Below are 22,288 nucleotides of genomic sequence, written 5' to 3'. Positions count from 1 at the left end.
GTCGCCCAGGATCTTCTGTGGTGGGCCGTCGAAGGCAATCTGATGAAGGGTGCTCCATTTTGGCAACCGTGGCCGGAGGTGATGATCGTGACGGATGCATCCCTCACGGGTTGCTCCGTTCCTGCCAGCGAGTTGACAGCCAGTGGCCGTTGGTCTCCGTTGGAGTCCAGACTCCACATCAATCTGTTAGAGCTGAGGGCTGTCGGGCTAGCCCTGAAGGCTTTTCTGCCGTCTGTGCGGGGGAAGAATGTCCTGATTATGACAGACAATACAGTGGCCATGCACTACCTCAACAAAAAAAAGGGGGGCAGGGTCACTCCGGTTGTGCAGGGAGGCGATGCAGCTCTGGTTCTGGGCCATTCAGCAGGAAATTTCGATCTCTGCAGTTCATCTGGCCGGAGACGAAAACGAGGCGGCGGACGCTCTGAGCAGGCAGAGGACAGTCTCTCATGAGTGGGAGCTGGCTCTGGAAGTTCTTTTGGAGATCTTTGCCCTTTGGAGAACCCCACAAGTGGATCTCTTCGTCACCAGTGTCAACCGGAAGTGCGAGATTCTGCTTGCGGGAATTTCCTTCAAGAGGAGCCTTAGGGGACGCGTTCGTAGTGGAGGGGTCCTTCCCATTGCTGTACACGTTTCCTCCAGTCCCCGTCATTCCGCAGGTGTTGCGGAGGTTATGGAGGTTTGGTTCCCGGATTATCCTCATTGCTCCGTGTGAAGGGTGGAATTATAGTCGGAGACAGACACGTGCTAAAACAATATTTATTCTGGGTTTAAGGCAGCAGATGCTGAAAGAAAAGTCTTATGTCCTCCCGGTTAACTTCACCGGTATCTTGTCCTCCTATAATACCACGGTACTGGGCCTGGCTTGGTCCTATCTCGAGCCGCTGTCCGGATAGGCCCACCACTCTGGTTCGCTCTCCTCTCTCCTCCCCGTCTCCTGTGTAATGAGAACAACCCGTTAGTCTCCCTGGGTGCTCTTTTATCACAGGTGGAGGTATCAAGCCCCCACCAATCCCTGAGGGTTTGAGTTAACCCCCTTCTTATTGGTCCCTGGGACATGGTCCCTCCTCTCTTAAGGGTTGCCATCCCAGCGTGTCGTTCTTCCCGATCCCCTGGTGGTGGAGGGCGGTGGTGTTGGCCCCGTTCCCCTGGTGGTGGAGGGCGGTGGCATTGGCCATGCGGTTGTGGCCGCGACGCGTATGGACGCGTCCTGAGGCTGGGCCCTCCCCCCCCCCAGCAACGTGCAGCTCTGGCAGCGTCATGAGCAGCACGGGGCCAGCGAGCCGGGCGCTGCTCCCCCGTATCCCGTCGTCGCCGTGAACAATGCTCCCCACCCCCCGGACTGGGGTGAACAGGTGAGAGACGAGCGGCCCCGCCGCGGCTGCACATAGCGGCTTCCTGCGTGGCCCCGCCGTGTCCCCCCGTAGCGGCTTTAGCCGCGCGGCTAGTCTCCGCGGGTTTCCCTTTCCCCTCTCTGGCCTCTCTGGCCGCGGACGCGACAGCGCCTCCCGACTCGTGCGGGTCGGCTTCACGCCGCGGCCGCCGCGGCACCAGCCGAGGCGCTGCTGCTTCACACATCCCCACCCCAATCCCAGGCCGTTCGGGCCAGGGTGAACACCTAGACAGATAGTCAGCCACCAGCTGAAACTTGGCAGGCCTGTGCAATGTGACGAAATCAAATGGCTGAAGGGAGAGAAACCAGCGTAGGACCCTCTGGTTCGTGTCCTTGTGTTGGGCCAGCCACTGGAGGGGTGCATGGTCGGTGTACAGAGTGAACCGGCGACCCAACAGATAGTACCGGAGCGAGTCAACAGCCCACTTGATGTCCAGACACTCCTTCTCAATGGTTGAGTAAGCCGCTTCATGGGGCAATAGTTTCCGACTGATGAAGCACACCGGTTGCAGGTCTTCTCCATTCCTCTGCGATAACACAGCTCCCAGGCCCTGGTTTGAGGCGTCCGTTTGTAAAAAGAAATGTTTCTGGAAGTTCGGGCAACAGAGGACCGGGTTGGACGTGATCCTTTGTTTTAGGTGTGCTATGGCGTTCAAGGCCTTCGGGTCGTTGGTCAGGTTGGGATTCCCCTTGAGTCTCAATGCGTCCGTCAAGGGAGCGGCTATCGAGGAGAAGTCAGGGATAAATCTTCTGTAATACCCGATCAATCCCAGGAAAGCTCGTATTTGTTTCCTGTTGGTAGGAGTCGGTATATCTTGGATAGCCTGTGTTTTGGATAACTGTGGTTTCAGCACTCCCCCACCTACTATGTGGCCCAGATATTTGGTTTCATTGGTTCCCATCGTGGTCTTCCTGGGGTTGATATGTAGGCCTGCCTTCTGTAAATCAGCCACTACTTGTTCCAGATGGTTCAGATGCGATTCCCAGGATTGGCTGTATACCACAATATCGTCCAGGTAGGCAGCGGCGTATCCAGTATGCGGTCTCAGTATGATGTCCATCAATCTCTGGAATGTGGCGGGAGCCCCGTGAAGACCAAAGGGTAGGACTTTATACTGATATAATCCTCGTGGGGTGGAAAAGGCAGTTTTCTCCCTGTCCTGGGAGCAAAGGGGTATTTGCCAATATCCCTTGGTTAAATCGAGAGTGCTTAAGAAACAGGCTGCTCCCAGGCCCTCCAGGAGTTCGTCCATCCGAGGCATCGGATAGGCTTCGTATCGGGACACCGCGTTCAATTGTCTGTAGTCCATACAGAAACGAACCGAGCCATCCGGTTTAGGGACAAGCACTATGGGTGATGACCAAACGCTGACCGAAGGCTCGATGATGTCCATCCTTAGCATCTCGTCCACTTCGGAATTGATGATGGTTCGCCTGGCTTCGGGTATCCGGTAGGGTCTAAGCCTCACAGGTGGTCCGGGATCTGTTTTGATAACATGCTCAAGTACATCGGTTCTTCCAGGTAAGGCGGAGAAGGCATCAGCAAAAGGGGACAACCGGTTCCTGATGTCCGTCTTCATTTCGAGGGTTAGGGTGTCTCCCCAATTGACTGAATTTAGGGTATCAGGAACGGTGTTCGGGATCTCGTCCGGTTTGGCTTCCTCGATACATACAAAGGCGCTCAGAAGAGGCTCATTCCATTTTTTTTAGCAGGTTGATATGATAGACCTTTTCTGGGGTGGTGCGATCAGGCTGGTGTACCCGGTAGGTTACTGGGCTTAGTACTTCAGTGACCTTGTACGGCCCTCTCCATCTAGCCAACAGTTTATTGGTGCTGGTGGGCAGGAGTACCAATACCTGGTCCCCTGGGTTAAAGGTTCTCATACGGCTCCCCTTGTTATAGTTTCTTTCTTGAATTGTTTGGGCACGTCCAAGGTTGTCTTGGGCCAGGGTACGTAGGGCGGTTAGGTGTTCCTTTAATTCCTCTGTATACTCGGTTAAAGATACTTCTTCTGTGGTTTCCCATTCCTCTTTAACCAGGTCTAGTATTGTTCGAGGTTGTCTCCCAAACAAGAGCTCGAAGGGAGAGAAACCGGTGGATGACTGGGGGGTGTCTCTTAACACCATTAACACTAGGGGAATCACCCGATCCCAGTTTTTTCCATCTGGTCCCGTCACCCTTCTTAGCATCTTCTTGATCGTTTGATTATAACGTTCTACCAGTCCATCAGTCTGGGGATGATATACTGAGGTTCTCAACTGGTTGATCTGGAACTGTCCACATACTTGTTTTAAGAGGGTCGACATAAAATTGGTCCCCTGGTCGGTGATTATCTCGGAGGGAATCCCTACTCGGGCAAAGAATGGAATCAGCTGGTCGCATAACAACCGGGCCGATGTTCCCTTTAGGGGAAAGGCCTCGGGGTATCGAGTAGCGTAGTCGACTACGACCAGTAAGTATCTATAACCCCGGCTGGCTGGTTCCAGGGGTCCCACTATGTCCATGCCGATCCTCTGGAATGGGATCGCAATGAGGGGCATTTTCTGTAGTGGTGCCTTTGCGGGTAGAACCCCGCTAGTCAATTGGCAGGTGGGGCAGTTCTTGCAGTGTTGGGCAACTTCTCCATAAATGCCGGGCCAGTAAAACCTCTTTAGTAGGTTTTGTTGGGTTTTAAGAGAGGCCATGTGACCTCCACAGGGATGGTTGTGGGCCAGTTGTAGCACTATAAGTCGGTGGCTCTTTGGTAGCACCAGTTGTTCCTTCATGGCGTCATCGTCACCCTTATACCTTCGGTATAGGAGACCTTGTCGCAGTAGAAACCCTGGGCCTCTGGCGATGTTGGGTTCCCCTTCCCGGGCGGCTCTTTCTCTGGCCACTCGTAGGGTGGGGTCAGTCAGGGTCTCGCCCCTTATGGTGTCTTCGTTGTCTTCTAGCTTCCAGTCAATAGGTCGGGTCATGTAACTGGCCTGACACCATGCCATCCGGGTCCTCCTCTTTCGCCCGGGTGGGGGTTCCTGGGAGACGGGGTCGGTTCCTGCCAGATCGGTTTTGGACGGGGACTGCCCCTCCCTGGTGTCCCTTAATGTCCGACCGAAACCGGGGAGGTCGGTCCCAATTACCACCGGGGTTGGGAGACAAGGTAGGACGGCAACCCTCAAGGGAGAAGAGGTTTCATTCAAGTCAATCACTACATCCTTCATCGGATAACATTTGGTGTCCCCATGAATGCATCGGATAGGTACAGTTACGTTAGGTAAGCAGGGAGCGTTACTCACGGTTGGTGAAATGGCGGTCTGCCTGCTGCCGCTGTCCAAAAGGGCACGTGATGGTCTGCCGTCGACTCGAACGTCCACCACATATGGTCCTGGGACACCGTTCTCGTCCATCGGGGTCAGATAGCCGATGTCCATGGGTTCGACTGTTCTTCTCCTGGGACAAAACCGGGCTATGTGGCCCCACTCGTTGCACTCATAGCACTGCGGTTGCTTGTAGCTAGGGGTCGGTGCTGGGGCCTTCTCCTCGTTTCCTGGTCTCTTGTCTTCGGGTCTCCTGTTGTTCTCATCGGGAGGTCTCCATCTTATGGGTAAGGCTCGGTTACCCCTAATCATGTGGGGGTCGGATATCGGGATGGCGAAGCGGGCCGATACCCCTGTAGCTGGTAGTCGGAAGTGGCCTGCCTTCTGGTATGCCGATGCAATATCCACGGCCTCGGTCAGGGTGGGTTGATGGTGCTGCCTAACCCATTTTTGCATCTGGCCGGGCAGGGCTTCGACGAATTGTTCCAGAATTATTTTATCTATTAGGGATTGGTTAGCGGGGTTTGGAGCCAACAACCACTTCTCTGCCAGGTCCTTTATCCTATAGTACAGCTGGCGTGGATTCTCCCCGGTCCTGAGCCTGGTTTCCCTCAGTCGGATCCGGTATGCCTCGTCGTCCAAGCCCAAGCGGTCTAGTACGGCAGCCTTGATCTCCCCGTACGGCGTGTTGCCGTTGGGATTTACCGCCTGATAGGCGCCCTGCATCACCCCGGACAGTAGGGGGGCGACGTACTGACCCCACCGGTCAGGAGGCCACTGTGCGTTTCTGGCTATACGTTCGAAACTAGTAAAGAAGAAGGCGGGATCCTCTCCGTCCTTATATTTTTGTAGGAGGGCCGAGGGCACCAGTGGTTGGTTTCTAGTGCTGGCCACTGCATCGGTGAGACGGGACATGGCCTCATGCTGGTTGTCCTGTGCGGTGGTCAATATAGAGCCCTGCAGCTGTATGGCTTGTTGAAAGGCTTGCCGATCCGCAGCTGCTTGTTGGGAATGCAGTTGTAGCATCTGTTGCAATTGTTGTTGGCCCTCAGACAAGGTCTTTATTAACGATTCCATCGCGCTGTCAAAAATCCCACCTTCGTCGCCAGTGTGAAGGGTGGAATTATAGTCGGAGACAGACACGTGCTAAAACAATATTTATTCTGGGTTTAAGGCAGCAGATGCTGAAAGAAAAGTCTTATGTCCTCCCGGTTAACTTCACCGGTATCTTGTCCTCCTATAATACCACGGTACTGGGCCTGGCTTGGTCCTATCTCGAGCCGCTGTCCGGATAGGCCCACCACTCTGGTTCGCTCTCCTCTCTCCTCCCCGTCTCCTGTGTAATGAGAACAACCCGTTAGTCTCCCTGGGTGCTCTTTTATCACAGGTGGAGGTATCAAGCCCCCACCAATCCCTGAGGGTTTGAGTTAACCCCCTTCTTATTGGTCCCTGGGACATGGTCCCTCCTCTCTTAAGGGTTGCCATCCCAGCGTGTCGTTCTTCCCGATCCCCTGGTGGTGGAGGGCGGTGGTGTTGGCCCCGTTCCCCTGGTGGTGGAGGGCGGTGGCATTGGCCATGCGGTTGTGGCCGCGACGCGTATGGACGCGTCCTGAGGCTGGGCCCTCCCCCCCCCCCCCAGCAACGTGCAGCTCTGGCAGCGTCATGAGCAGCACGGGGCCAGCGAGCCGGGCGCTGCTCCCCCGTATCCCGTCGTCGCCGTGAACAATGCTCCCCACCCCCCCGGACTGGGGTGAACAGGTGAGAGACGAGCGGCCCCGCCGCGGCTGCACATAGCGGCTTCCTGCGTGGCCCCGCCGTGTCCCCCCGTAGCGGCTTTAGCCGCGCGGCTAGTCTCCGCGGGTTTCCCTTTCCCCTCTCTGGCCTCTCTGGCCGCGGACGCGACAGCGCCTCCCGACTCGTGCGGGTCGGCTTCACGCCGCGGCACCAGCCGAGGCGCTGCTGCTTCACACTCCGGCATGGGCCAGGAGAGCGTAGTACCCGGACCTTTTCGACATGTCCATCTGCCCTCCACGCCACCTTCCCTACAGAGACTATCTCCTCTCACGGGAGGGGGGTCGGGTTCTCCATCCAAAGATCAAGTCTCTCAGCCTTCATGCTTGTTATCTGAAAGGTTGAGGTATAAGGATTGGGACCTCCCCGAAGATGTGATGGAGATGTTGCTTTCGGCCAGAAGGCCCGCAACGAAATCCCTGTACCGTTGCCGTTGGAGAAAGTTCTGTGACTGGTGCAGGGAACAGAATGTGGATCCTTTCCAATGTTCCATTCCTTTGATTTTGTCTTTTTTGCTTTCTTTAGCCCACAAGGGCCTACAAGTAGGTACCATTAAGGGTTACCTGGCGGCGCTGTCCATATTTAAGCGCTCGTCCTTATTTTAATATCCCTTTGATTTATCAGTTTCTAAAAGGGCTAACTAATGTGTTTCCACCGTCGCCTTTCCAGGTGCCGGGATGGGATTTGAAATTGGTTTTAAAGTTCCTAATGGGAGCTCCGTTTGAGCACTTGGATTCTTGTCTGTTGCAACTGTTGTCCTTTAAAACAGTATTTTTAGTTGCTGTTACTTCCGCACGCAGAGTGAGTGAGTTGCAGGCACTTTCCGCCAAACCACCCTTCACTCTATCCATGGGCAGGATTTGGCCTTTAGTAAGGCAGTCCTCCATTCAGCAATGTCATTGGGCATTCTAAATTTGTGAAATTGTAAATTCTTTTTCCCACCTCCATACGTTGGTACTGCTTTGGGAGTCTGTCCTAGATGTGGAATACTTTGGAGGACACAATCCCCTCGAAGAACAAGTTACTTACTTTATCTGGTAACGGTTCTTTCGATGGGATGTTTCCTCGGACATGTTCCACATCGAAGCCTGCCCCTCTACAGAATTTCTGATGCGATTGCAGAAAGCCTTGCGGAAACGTAAGCTGCAGTCATACTGGCAGGTGATTGGTGCCACACGTTCTGGAAAAACTACAACTGAGGCTACGGGTGCCGTGCGTCCTATATACATCCGGTGACGTCGACCCTCGACGGACGACGTCATCGACGCAGGACGCCTACACCGCACCTTTTTCCGAAGCAGCACAGCTGTGGTCATTACCCGTCATAGATGTGGAATACGTCGGAGGAACATCCCATCAAAAGAACGTTACCAGATAAGGTAAGTAACTTGTTCTTCTCTCTAGGTCGGACTATTGCAACAGCCCCTTTCTAAATCTACCTGTCTCTACTTTCCGCCCTTTGCAACTTATCCATCACAGGACTGCGAGACTTGTCCTTGGCCTCAAGACCTGGGATAGTATCTCTCCAGCTCTGAAGTCTCTTCATTGGCTCCCAGTGGTTGAAAGGATTAAATTCAAAACCCTCTGCATTGTCCACAAGGCTTTCTGGGGCCTGGGTCCAACATACCTTCAGCTTCCCTCTGTAAATACCTCCCCTCTCGAGCTCTCCACTCCTCTACCTCCAACTTCCTCAGGGTCAGTCGTTTTTCAAAGAAACGAGCTGGGGCCAGACCTGTCTTCGGCCGGGTCCTCCCTCTGGAACAGCCTCCCTGCCACTCTAAAACTTGAGGAGAACCAACTCAGGTTCCGCAGGCACCTCAAGACCTTCCCAGGTACCTGCTCACTCTGCCGCCCTCCCGCACTGCCTCTGGGCCACCCCTTGCACTGGGGTCTGTATCTATACCGATACAGATACCCCCCCCCCTTCCCTTTTTTCTTCCTGCACATATCAGACCTACCCATTCTGCTGCCTTAAACCCAGCACTTGCTGGCTGCACTACCACCGCTTGTTGCCTATATTATTTAATAATTTATTATGTATCCGTTTCTCCTTGCTCCGCATTCTCCTTCCCACCCCCTTCCATGCACTTTTCCCACTCCCCCTCTCCCATGCACTTGCGCGTTCTCAATGTAACTGGGCCTAGTAAGATCGCTGTTTTGTTCTCCCCTGTTCCCCTTCCCTTGCCTTGTCGCGCTCTGAAACACTTGTGTATGAGCGCGATAGAAATAAAATATCAATTGGGAGACTTTTAAGACAGGTCCGTACCTGGAACTTTGAATCTATTGGGCCCTAGACATTCGTAGCTATTATGGAACGACTGCTGGAGCTGTAGTTGCCTTACATATAAGGCAAGATCTATGGTTAGTGTGTTAAATGCAGTTTTCTAACTTTACTGCGTATAGATTTTCCTGCTTCATTGATGCAAACTTTTTACTGTGCTTCAGTGTGAAGTGCGTGCGATCTCACTTTGAGATCAACAACTCTGTAAAGTGTATCCACTTTTGTTTTGATTACTGCTTGACCTTTATATAATAATAAAAAGCTCAGTTAATGCCTAGACTATTCGTATACTGTGTACTCTTATTTGAGCGTTCTGCGTTGGGTTGACTGTACTACTGCACCACGCCCATATATCCTGGAGTCTGCCTTACTGTTCAGTTAATGCTTACCTTGATAGGGTTTGGCTAGACCCAAGTGTCAGTTACCCTGTTCATCAACTTGGCTGGGCTTTTAGAACCCTCCAACAGGGCTGGTTCTGAAAATCCATCTGAACAATCATGGTATGCATGTCGGGGCTGATGTTCTGGATTGTGCTTCTGTCATCCCGACATGTTCTAATTTTAATGGACTTATCAAACCTGTATTCGGATGTTATGCTTTTTGAAGATCCAATTTGTTTTAGGTGAGCGAGAATGTTCTATTTTTAGATGTTATCGTTCATATTTTATATTCCACATTATGCATACATGCACACTAAGAGGTCTAATGTTCTACGATTCAAAGATATGTGCGTTTGCTTGTGGTGAGACTGAATGTCCTGTTTTTAGATGTGTTTTCAGGTATATTGTCGTATGTTTGCTTTTCGAATTTCACATTACAAAGAATCATACCATTACTACCTCCTGTCCTAAGAAAGCAAAACAATTGCGTGTTGTCAATTCTTGCAAATATTTAACCAGTGCTTGGATTCTTAACAAATTTAGCACGCTTGATCAGATCCGTCACGATCACTTGCTTTTCCGAATTTGGTGAAAATGCACCATGGAGTTCTGAGGTTTATGGGAAAGCCTTTTTGCATTTGCTTCACGGTACTGCTGCTCACTAAGGCAGTCTTCTCTGTCGATCTGTCTCTGGTTGAAAGGATAGAATTCAGTGTTTGGAAACTTGACGTGCTTGATAGAATTGGCTACAATACATTGATTAGTGAAGAGTCAGCCACTGGTTCAAAAGTTACTGCGATAAGCATTTTTGATTTTCCAATGTAACCTTTGATGTAATCTTAACAATACTGGCCCTAGTTTGGGCGTTTGATATATAACCAGCGTTTATCAATACAGTAATAAACCTCCATTTCTGATTCCCTTGTAGTCAAAGGTCTTGTTTTTTCTGTTCATTTGGGGTGGGTGCAATCCTTTAGAAATGCTGCAGTGGCCTGTGAAACTCATTTTTTGCCTTGCAAAACATTTCTAGCTACCTGGTGATGCCATACATGCAGATCGATTTACAGAAAATTATGGGACACCATTTATCAGAAGACAAGGTTCAGTTCTTGGTCTACCAGATGCTGAGTGGACTAAAGGTAAGGAGCCAGGCCACCTGAGCGAAGTACTGCGGATTGTTCGTGTGTCGGTAATATTGAACTTGCCTGCCTTGTCCATCTGATGCATTGAAGTCCTGCAACCCAAGCAAACATACAGATTGCATGGTTCCTAGGCCTGTACAATTCTACATAAAATGCCAGTGAAAATCCACCCCCCTGTGTCCATGTTGGGCTCTGTTTACAAAGAAGGCGATGGAACACCAGCCAGCCGAACAAGAGACCTCCTTCCGAATCTCAGAATACTAGGTAGAGGGGCTTAAATCCCACCACGGCTTGAGCCTGGATTTGCAAAAGAAGCTATCCTGAAATGTTCCTTTTGTTAGATCGGTGATCTGGAGGCAGTAAGCGAGCAGACGCATTATTTCCATGATCTGACTTTCCTATTTAAAAGTGTACTTTTTGTGGGCAAATCCCTCATAGAAAATGATCGTGGATCAACTTTTGGAAGACCTTCCAGATTTCGGTGGACCCCTTATGGCCCTCAGTCTAAAACACACAGTTCCTGCGACAAGTGCAGTGCTTGTCATCTCCAGAAAACTACATCCGCAGCCATGCTTCGGTGACATGAGTCCATGATCATGGCTATAGTCCAATCTACTGTTTCTGGCATTCCTATCTGCCTGTGCCCACACCTAGTCATTCACTTCCATTCCAACATGCAGCTAGCTATGCACAATGAAGTACATAATGTCTTCTGTGTTTTGCCTTGCCTACACATTGCAGAACCCTCCTCTGCTTAGTGCACTGTGTGGCTCAGCTCCTCTCTGGTTCTTTTCTGCATGCTCCAGAGTCCTTGCTTGTTCCACAGGCTGCCTGCCTATCCTGTGACTGTGATCTTGCCCACACTTTGTCTAGCACCTACTCACTCCATGGAGTGTCCAATCATGCATGTCTCTCGCTTGTGGATGGTTTATGAAAATGGCTTAATGGACCCGGTTGCATCCGTGTGTCGTGATGTTGCTGCGACTAGCCCAGACTCCAGGGACATCATTGTGCACATACTGTCGTGCCTGGATCAAGATTCCCTTCTGTGATGGAGACCGCTCTATGGAGACAGTAAAGGTGCACTTGGGAGCTCTAGGAATCAGAGGCAGCCACAGTCTAAGGGATGCAACCCCTGGAGGTGGAATAGGTGGCATCCACCCAATGCTCTCCTAGTCTCTCCTCTCTGTTACACAACCCACCAGTCATCCCACCATAGTGATGCTTCCTCCTGCCATTATCCTCTTTACAGAATGTGTAAGATCAGACTTTTTCTTGCTTTTTCAACAGCTAAAAGTCTTATTCTTACTTTGGTATTCCTGTTCGTTGATTTACCATCCCATGTCCACTTCAGTCGATTTTTGTTTTCTTGCTTTATTTACTTCCTCTGCGTTCCCATATTTCTTTGTCATCCTTGCAATTGCTTCCTTTTCCTGCATGTATTTTCTGAGTAGTGTTTTTAAATGCATCCATGCCATCCACGTCCTTACCTTCTTTGTTCTGGCTTTTTATGTATCCCCTTCTGTAATTTATTCTTCTTTTACTCTTTTTGACAGTCCCTCGTCAACCTCTCCATCCCCCTCCCACACCCCCTCCCCCCACATGCTAAATCTTGCTTTTGTTCCTTTGGCACCTGATGTGTCAGATGATTGAAGAATGATCAAAAGGAAAACAGTGGAGGGTGATGGCTAGAAGGTTTAATCTCAACTTCTGGGCACACCTCCAGACTCTTGTTCGAGGGGATTGGGTCCTCCAACGTATTCCATATCTATGACGGGTAATGTCCACAGCTGTGCTGCTTCGGAATTCTTCGGCGTCCTGCGTCGATGACATCGATGCGCCGTCCACGAGGACCTCCTCCGACGGCCGACGTCACCCGATGTGATAAGTAGGATGCACGACGCCCGTAGCCTCAGTTCCGTTTTTTCCGCGAACGTGTTTGCTTCGTGAATCTCGGTACGCCTCGACTCTTTGGAGTTTGCTGTATTCTTCTCGGTTCATTGAACCTGTTCGGTTTTTGTGAAGACCTGTTCGTGGCGATGTCTACTTCGTCTTCAACCCCTCGTCCGGGCTTCAAGAAATGCGGGGACTGTGGGTCCAAGATGTCGGTCATGGACTCGCACAACGCCTACTTCTGGTGCCTCGGGGAGGCCCACGATACGGACGACTGTCGACTGCCAGCCGCTCACGGCCAAGGCCTTGCGGGAGCGCAAGAAGAAGCTGTCGGTAGGTCAGGTGTCTAAGCTCCGGAAGTCGAGGTCTACGGGGCTTTCGACGGATGACTCGAGAGGCGACTCTCTGCGTCATTGTTGGAAGTCCAGTGGGTCTCCTTCCAGGAGTCGGTCTCGCTACTCCTCCGCCTCTTCGAGGCATTCCCGGTAGCGCTGGCATCGGTCGCCTTCCCCGTCCTCTTCCGAGGACTCCGCCCGTCGGCGGGTCGCTTATCCCACCATGCAAGCGACACCGGAGGAATGGGCTTCCTTCGGGAAGCAGATGTTAGCGATTCTTGAATCGCAGGGCACCGGTCCGTCTGCGCCTCCGAGTGGGGTCGGTCGGCACCGGTCGAGAGACACTGTTCGTACGCCTTCGGGTTCGCGTGGTCGGCACGACTCGCGGGAGAGGTCCCTCTCGGACAAGGGTAGCCGTTCTCGCCATGCTCGTTCCAGGTCCCGGTCCTCGACGCGCTTGAGACAGCGTGATCCTGTGCCGTCTTCGAAGATGATGTTGACGCCTGTGGCACCAAGGTCGTTGACGATTTCTCTCGAGGCTCCGCCTCCGAGGGGGTCATCGATGCTGTTGGCACCTAGGTCGTCGAGAGACACGCTCGGAGCTCTGGCTTCGAGGTCTGTGTCGACGCCGTCGATGCTGGTGGCGCTGCAGCGGACGTTGACGCCGATTCTCTCGGCGCCGACTCGTTCGGCGCCCTCGACGCCTTTCGAGGCGGTGGTGTTGGAGGAGCCCCGTGGCACGGGTTAGCCCCTAGAAGGGCTCTGGATAAGGTCAGGCATAGCTTTGGTCCCCAGGTGTCTTCCTCTCACCGCCTGGAGTACATTTCAGAGGGTGATGAAGGCTCTGATGAAGGCTTGGTTCCGGTTACGGTACCAGGTGAGCTTCTCTCGGGCCATAGCCAGTTTGATGACCTGAGGCAGTCACTGCATGATGCCAGTGGACTGGACACCTCTCCGGAGATGGAGCTTTGTAGGCCGGAGCCTGGCACTCATGCCGATTCTTCATACCGGCGCCTTATGTCACGGGTCACCGAGTACTTGGGATGGTCGGCTCCCCCAGGGGAGTTCGTTCAGGATGATCTCACGGACATCCTTGATCTTGGTCCCCCCCTACTGACCCGGTACTGCCATTTCATATGGCTCTGCAGAGAAGGGTGGCGGTGGCTTGGACTGCTCCGGAGAGTCTCCCGGCAGTGGGCAAGTCTTTGTCGTGAAAATACCTTCCAGCCAGTAGCGACCCTTGCTACTTGTCCAGGCACCCCACTCCGGAGAGTTTGGTGGTGCAGGCGGCTGCGGCCCCGGCAAAGCAGGCGTCGTATCCTACCATCCCCCTGGATAGGGACGACAAATGTTTTGACGGCTGGGCGAAGAAAGTGTTTTCTTCAGGGGGTATGGCGCTTCAGGCGGCCAACTCCATATGTTCCTTGTCTCATTTCACACACACTCTGTGGAACTGTGTTGCATTAGCGGCTGAACATATTCCCGAAGGGGACGAACGGGATGGTTTCCTTGCTATGGTTCAGGATGGCAAGGATGCCATGTGTGAGGCCGTTCAGTCGGGTTTTGACATGGCAGATTGTGTCAGCCGGTCCATGGCGGCGAGCACCGTAATACGCAGGTTTGCGTGGTTGCGGAAGTCTGGGTTCGCTCCTGATGTGCAGTCCCGGCTCCTCAACATGCCCTTTGGCAGCAAGGCTGACGAGAGCCTTGAGAGGTTGCAGACCTCCAAAGCTGCAGCGAAGTCGTTGGGCGCTGCAGTTCGCCAACATCCGCCTTTTCGTCCTAGGGGACAGCAATGGAGGGGAGGTTCCTTTCGCTATTACTCATCCTTCAGTAAAGCGAGAGGAGCTGCCAGTCAAAGGGGCCACCGTAGGAGTGCCAGAGGTGGAAAACGGGGTACTCGAGGTGCTAGGGCCGCTCGGGCAGTTGCCTCTTTGCCCTCAGGCAACGCCGCAGCCGCTACCACTCAGTCATGAGGCCAGGTCCCATGGTTCGCCGGTTGGGGGAAGGCTGGCACAGCATCTTGTAGAGTGGCGTGCCATTACTTCAGATGTGTGGGTTCTGGAGATCATAACCCACGGCTACTGTCTTCCCTTTCGGCAGAGGCCTCACGACAATCCACCTGGGAACCTCTCTTGGAAGAGTCCGGATCCGCTCCTTGCGCAGGAAATTCAAGCCCTGCTGGAGAAAGGCGCCATAGAACTGGTGCATGTAGTGGAGAGGAACAAGGGATGGTATTCCCCTTATTTTTTGATTTCGAAGAAAGACTGGGGATTGAGACCCATCAGGGACTTGCACGGTTTGAACAAACTCCTCAGGAAGGACAAGTTCAAGATGGTTACTCTCTCTGAAGTCCTCCAGGCCCTTCAACTTCAGGATTGGTTGGTGTCTCTCGACCTCAAGGACGCTTACTTCCATGTGCCGATCCATCCCAAGCACAAGAAGTACCTGAGGTTCGCGGTTGGCGACTCGCACTTTCAGTTTCGGGTCCTGCCGTTCGGATTGACCTCCGCCCTGAGGGTTTTCACCAAGCTCATGGTGGTGGTGGCAGCGCATCTCAGAAAAGGGGGATTCACGTCTACCCCTACCTGGACGATTGGTTGATCACCTGCCACTCCCTTCACAAGCTGGGCTTCTCCCTCAATTTCAAGAAGTCCCATTTGGCACCAACACAGCGGCTCCAGTACATCGGAGAAGTGCTCGACACATCCTTGGGGCAGTGTTTTCCTCCCCAGGTGAGGGCTCTTCACATTCAGCAGATGGTGCACAAGTTTCAACTTGCCCAGAATCTCCCAGCGTCAGAGTTCTTGAGACTGCTCGGCCTCATGGCATCCTGCATTCTTCTGGTGCCAGAGGCTCGTCTGCGGATGAGATCTTTGCAGTGGGCACTAAAGCTCCAGTGGTCTCAGTCCTCCGGCAGGCTGTCGGACCTTGTTCAGGTGCCGCCCTCGGTCGCCCAGGACCTTCTGTGGTGGGCTGTCAAAGGCGATCTGATGAAGTGGGGGAGGGGGGCCCATTTTGGCTGCCCTGGCCGGAGGTGACGATCGTGACGGACGCATCCCTCAAGGGATGGGGAGCTCATGCCAACGAGTTGACAGTCAGCGGTCGTTGTTCTCCGTCGGAGTCCAGACTCCATATCAATCTGTTGGAGCTGAGGGCCTTCAGGCTTGCCCTGAAGGCTTTTCTGCCGACTGTGCGAGGAAAGCGTGGCAATGCACTACCTCAACAAAAAGGGGGGGGCAGGGTCACTTCCTCTGTGCAGGGAGGCGATGCAGCTCGAGTTCTGGGCCATCCAGCAGGAAGTTTCGATCTCTGCTGTTCATCTGGCCGGAGACGACAACGAGACGGCGGACGCTCTGAGCAGGCAGAGCACGATCTCTCACGAGTGGGAGCTGGGTCAGGAGATTCTCCTGGAGATCTTTGCCCTTTGGGGGACCCCTCAAGTGGATCTCTTCGCCTCCAGTGTCAACCGGAAGTACAAAAGGTTCTGCTCGCGGGAATTTCCTCCAAAAGGAGCCTTAGGAGACGCGTTCGTGGTGGAGTGGTCATTCCCACTGCTGTACGCGTTTCTTCCAGTCCCCGTCATCCCGCAAGTACTGCGGAGGTTACAGAGTTTCGGTTCCCGGATGATCCTCATTGCTCCGGCGTGGGCCCAGAGGACGTGGTACCCAGACCTTCTCGACTTGTCCATCTGCCCTCCACGTCGTCTTCCCTACCGAGACAATCTGCTCTCACGGGAGGGGGGGTCAGGTTCTCCATCCAGAGGTCAGATCCCTCAACCTTCACGCTTGGCTTCTGAAAGGTTGAGGTATAAGGATTGGGACCTCCCTGAAGACGTGATGGAGTTGTTGCTCTCGGCCAGGCGGCCAGCAACAAGGTCTCTGTACCGTTGGCGTTGGAGAAAGTTCTGCGACTGGTGCAGAGTTAAGAATGTGGATCCTTTTGAGTGCGACATTCCCATGGTTCTGTCTTTTTTGCTTTCCTTGGCCCACAGGGGCTTGCAAGTGGGGACCATTAAAGGTTACCTGGCTGCGCTGTCCATATTTAAGCGCTCGTCTGAAGAATGTTCCTATTTTAAGATTCCTTTAATTTCTCAGTTTTTGAAAGGGCTCACTGTGTTCCCTCCGTCACATTTTCTGGTGCCCGGTTGGGATTTGAACCTTGTTCTTAAGTTTCTTATGGGTGCTCCGTTTGAGCCTTTGCATTCTTGCCCTTTGAGACTGTTAACTGTGTGTTTGGTTGCGGTTACTTCCGCTCGCAGAGTGAGTGAGTTACAGGCACTTTCAGTTAAGCCACCCTTCACTGTGTTTCATAAGGACAGGGTTGTCCTTAGAGTTTGTTCGTCCTTCCTTTCTTCCGAATGTGGTTTCGGAATTTCATTTGAGCCAGAAGGTTGTTCTTCCGGCGTTCTATCCTCCTCCACACATCCTGGTAAGGAAGAGGAGAGGCTCCATAGGCTTGTTCCTAGGAGAGCGTTGAGCTTTTATATTTCGCGCATGTCTCGGGTCAAAGTGGACGATCAACTTTTCATTGGTTACGCTGGAAAGCGTTTGGGACAAGCTGTGACGAAACAGACTTTGTCTCGTTGGATTATTTTAGTTATCTCCGAGTGTTACCTCTTGGCGGGTAAGGACCCTACGGCTGGCTTGCAGGCCCATTCTACCAGGGGAGTGGCTGCTTCTACTGCCCTGCAGAGGGGTGTTCCTATTCGTCACATCTGTGATGCAGCCACCTGGGCTTCAGTACATACTTTTGTACGTCACTACTCCCTCGATTACATCCGAGGGCAGGATCTGGCCTTTGGCAAGGCAGTCCTTTATTCCGCAATTTGATTGGGCATTCTGAATTTGTGTTCTAAATTCTTTTCCCACCTCCTTGTTTGGTACTGCTTTGGGAGTCTGTTATAGATATGGAATACATCGGAGGACCCAATCCCCCTCGAAGAACAAGTTACTTTCTTACCTGGTAACGTTCTTTCGATGGGATGGTCCGACGACGTATTCCATATCGCTCCCTCCCTGCCTTCCCCGGTGCAGAATTTATTTTGCGATTGCAGCTTGCGTTCCACAAGGCCTTCTGTGTCTGACTGGCAGAAAACTGGTGTCACACGTTTTGGGGGAAAACAACTACAACTGAGGCTACGGGCGTCGTGCGTCCTACTTATCACATTGGGTGCCGTCGGAGGAGGTCCTCGGAGATGGCTCATCGACGCAGGACGCAGACACCGAAGATTTTCCAAAGCAGCACAGCTGTGGACATTACCCGTCATAGATATGGAATACGTCGTCGGACCATCCCATCGAAAGAACGTTACCAGGTAAGAAAGTAACTTGTTCTTCTAAAGCCTGCCAAGCCATTACAGAAAAGGGAAAGACCATATGCACATCTGGATTGGTCCCACTCCAAAAAAGGCTGCCCAGCCCCAACTGCTTGGTCGTATCCCTTCTGCACGGAACCACACACAACCCTACATATATTTTGTTCACATTGTGTATCATCGTTGAGATGTAGCTTGGGTCTCCAGGCCCAGCAGGTTCGGGACCCTTGCCTGGCCATGCTTGTCCCAATTGGTGTCACAAAAACAAGGCATATTATGGCTTTTCCCCTTTTTTATAATGGCTTGACAGGCTGAAGAACAGTTATCTGGATGGTTACCGAGAGCACTGCCTGAGGTTAAGATTCCATTCTAAACTTCCAGCCATCACCTCCCTTACTTTGTTTGTCACCCCGAGTGGGCGATTATGCCCAGACGTGGGTAGTACTGTGTTTCTTCTGGGAAAGAGCTGGCAGGGATTCTGGGTGGAGTTCATGGCAGTGCATAGGTGGGATTCGGCGAGGATCTGGTTTTGCTGGCCCAGCTTTTACTGATTACTTTGACCTTCTCTTCACAGTACATCCATTCAGCGGGGATCATCCACAGGGTGAGTAAAGAAGTCGCTTGGGGGTTTGTCTTTGTTATCTCTGTATCTCCTAGGCTGGAGGAGGTTCTGGATCAGGGATTCCTCTGCAAATAAAGCGTGTGAACATTAATGGTATTTCTCCGTCCTCTGAAGGTCACCTTCTTTGTATGGATGCACAGCAAATGCCAATAAGAACATACATTAAAACATTATTTCTTTACTGCAAGAGAATTAAGTTAAGGCTACTTGATGTATAGGTGAGAAGTTATCTAAATAAATGGCTCTTGACGAAGAGAAGGAAAAACTAGTAACATCCACTCCAAAATAACCATGTTTAATAATAGATCTGTAGTTGCCGCTAGCTTCAGAGATTGTGTATCAACAGACCAGGCAACTTTAACTAATTTAAACCTTTTCATAAAAACGTAGTCTGTAATTTAAATCTTTAAATAAAAAACACTGTCTTGCGTGAGCCACAGACCTAATAAGGAACACAGGAGAAATTCCTTTTGAGAACCTCCATGTTCCTTTCAATCACCATTTCAGCAGACCCTGAATATTTGAATTCCATGGATGAACTGAAGAAGGTTTTGGTTGTTGCAAAGAAATTTCCTAAAATGATAGTTACTTGAGGGGTGGTAATTCCGGACTTCTGAGGAGCAGTACTTAACTTCATTGTGACCTACAACGTCTCCTTTTAAAAAACAATCTTTTATTTTGTTTAGGATCTGAAACCAGGAAACCTGGCAGTGAATGAGGACTGTGAGTTAAAGGTAAGTGGAAAGTGCACAAAGGAATCGCAGGCAGTCAAGGATGGCCTTCTTCCACCCTTCAAAAATAAAAATCCTGTTTTTTTCACGAAATGAATTTGAGTGGCGTTTATTTTTTGTATTTGTTGTTCAATCTGAAAACGAGTATGCAGGCGTTTGCAATCTGGCCCTACTGACCTCGGGGAATAGGCAAGAAACCTTTGAAGGACTGAGTGTGTTTATCCTGCCTCTGATTCGCTCCCAACTGTAATCCATTCCGATCCATGCTGCCGCGCTCCTTCGTTCCCAAGACTGATGCGTTCAGTTTGAGACTGGCCACTTCGCTTCGAAGCACTATTCTGCTCCTTCTGAGCATTTTAGCAGTAGTGCGTCTTGTTCTCCTTGATGGACTCCGATTTGAGCCATTGGACCTACAGGGGTGTGCAATTGTTGGTTTTCCAGATGTTTTGCACTAAAACTTCAATCAGCCCTATACAGCATAGCCAATGGCAAGGGATCATGGGAGCCGTAGTCCAAAACATCTGGAGAGCTACAAGTTGCATACTCCCAGACAAATGCATTCCGATTATCGGGTGTCTGTTGTCATTGACTGGCAGATCAATTTGCTTTATCAGACCACAAGGCAATTGTGTGGAAAAGAACATAGATGGGTATTTAAAACCTATTTTGAGATACAATTTAAATGTTGGTTCTTTAGTAAAGATGAATGATTAAATGGAGAATATGTAATAACAGCTGAATAAATAATGGCGGAAACAAAAAGGCGCTAAGAACAATTGCAAGAACGCAAGTAGATTTTAATGTATTTTTATGGAAATAAGGCACAGGAGGAAGGAATGGAAGGGAGACACATGAACAGGGAAACGACTCCAGCAAATGATTGTATAGTTTTAATGGAGGTGCATATGGAAATAAGGAATAGAGACTAGGTGAGTCCATACTGAAAGGAAGATGGACACATTTTTAGATAGGAATTCATGTAATTGGTGAAACAAAAGTGAAATCAAAAACTGCAAGAAAGCCAGTAAAACATGACATCTTTATTTATTTTTTGCAGAATCGAGGAATCGACTTGAGGAAGGCTAGAGGAAAAAGAAAAGGGGTAGAACAAGAATATGCATTTTTATGGAAATGTAGAAGGAAAGAAAGAGGGGAGACCAGGTATAAAGAAAAAGCTGTAAAAAAAGAAACTTAATCAGACACGTTTTCATGGAAACAAAGCTTTGAGAGAAGATAGTGATGGGACGAAAATGTATATGAAAAAGACTTAGGTGGGTGTTCATTAGAGTGTAGAGAATTTGATCGTACAGCATAGTTCATCCTTTACCAAGAGCCATTTCCAGAGGATTTGTTCTAGAGAAGCACAAGGAATTGATGTTTAAGCTGGAAATGGAAAACCTATTGGAAGATCCATTTGGACAATTTGATCAAATACTGTTTCAGCTACTGTCAACTTAAAGCAAGATACTTCAAAAGTGCAGCTCATGGAATTCTGCATAGGAACTAAAGATGACCGTAGGCTTGATTGCTGCCATGTGTTGTACGATTGGATAACCAAGAGAAATCATGTGCCCTCAAAAATGACAACACAGGGTATCTAGGCGGTTCTCTGGACTTCTAGAAGCAAGCCTACACTGGCTCGTGGCCAGATGCAGTTCAAGACTTTTCTGTTCCTTTTTTGTATTCTAGCTCTTTTCTCCTGGTTGAGGTATGCAAACCCACCAGAAAGGCTAGTGTTTTCTCTCAGAGGCCGTCATTTTCTTTTTTACTTAAATTAATCGGCGGAATTTGGGCCAATGCAAATGTGAGTGCTTTCTGCTGTTGTCCAAATTCTATTACTGCATTGCCCTGTTTTCTTCCTACCGGTTTCAACCCTCAAGCTTTGCCTCCCCCTCCTTTTCCCGATCGGTGTGCCTCCTTCCTGTTCTCCCCATCCCTTGGGGCGTGTCGCTCTCCTCCCCGGTCCACCGCCCCACATACCCCCACTCCATGTCCTATCAGTGGATCCTACGGTGCAACTTGTGACCCCACCACTGTACCATATAAAAAGAACCGAGGACAGCCCCTGCTCAGACAGCCGAGAAAGGGCAGACGCTAATAGTGCCTCCCCTTATTCATTCCCCTCTGACCCCTCCTCAATTTCTCTGTGAGCACTCATTCTGTTTACTAGCTGTACTTTATACAACTGAAAGCAGAAGAAAGTTTCATCGTAGAAAGGTTGGTACCCACAGCCAAGCCCACAGCTATCTATAAAATTGTATTGTATAGTTCCTAGAACTAACTTTTTGTCATTAGGAAAGACATGTGATTTTCAGTCTAGAGTCGAGATTGCTAAATACCAGCAATTATCTATTCGTGCAGCAGTCTTAATGATTTTTAGAAAGAAAGCTTAAGCACTATCTCTTTATCGAACAAGCTTTCAATAAGTGGCTCTGGGACAGCAGCAATGTAGTTGCCAAGATTTATTATATAAATGTACTGTTGCATAATTGATTCCAATATGGCCAGGGGGAGGACGTGGTAATAGTGTCTCACCACTCGCCCCCATCCAAAGGAATGTAGCGGCCTGGAGTGACTGAATCTGAAAAGCCGGCTCCATTGGCGTTGGAGCTCTTAAAGTGCCTGGAGGATTACATAATGGTGGAAAGCAGGCGCATGGCAGGGAGCGACTAAATAACAAGAAGTGAACGGAGATCCTCATTCTGTACCTGTGATCAAGAGCGCCAGTTGAGACCCACATATAGACCGGTGTGGCGGGAGGTGGGGCCTATTAAAGTGACCTTGAGAACATATGAGACCATGCTAACTGAGTCTTGAAGGGGGTGGGACGCGCCCACCCTGAGGAAATGTGTATGGTGGAGCTATATTCATCTTCATCAACACTTCTGGATTGGTTCAGGGGACACACCTACCCCCCTCCCTCTCATGACTTGACACAGTAATTGGCGCCCATTAACATTGCTGAGGAAGGTGGAAGGTGAATGGTATGGGGCTCTGCTGTGTCTCGGGAAGGCGCTTGTCTGGAGATCCCACAAATTCCAATTGTAGGTGAGGAGGAGCGTGAGGATCCTTGCTGTTTAGACTGCGCTGTTGAATAACTTCACAG

At 50.8% G+C, this 22,288-nt stretch overlaps 1 protein-coding gene across 2 annotated transcripts in view; it reads left to right on the top strand.

The window, feature by feature from the left end:
* The window catches only part of MAPK13 (mitogen-activated protein kinase 13), a 308,674-nt gene that overhangs the window by 186,580 nt on the left and 99,806 nt on the right, over nucleotides 1-22,288 (top strand). For both annotated transcript variants that reach the window (XM_069633431.1, XM_069633432.1), the window contains exons 4-6: nucleotides 10,173-10,281; nucleotides 18,404-18,433; nucleotides 19,138-19,185. In XM_069633431.1, coding sequence (XP_069489532.1) covers nucleotides 10,173-10,281; nucleotides 18,404-18,433; nucleotides 19,138-19,185 — 187 coding nt within the window. The remainder of the gene's footprint in view (nucleotides 1-10,172; nucleotides 10,282-18,403; nucleotides 18,434-19,137; nucleotides 19,186-22,288) is intronic.

This window comes from Ambystoma mexicanum, chromosome 13 (genome assembly GCF_040938575.1).
Source record: "Ambystoma mexicanum isolate Mex_15411 chromosome 13, UKY_AmexF1_1, whole genome shotgun sequence".
NCBI lineage: Eukaryota > Metazoa > Chordata > Amphibia > Caudata > Ambystomatidae > Ambystoma > Ambystoma mexicanum.
This window is presented reverse-complemented; position numbering and strand designations above follow the sequence as displayed.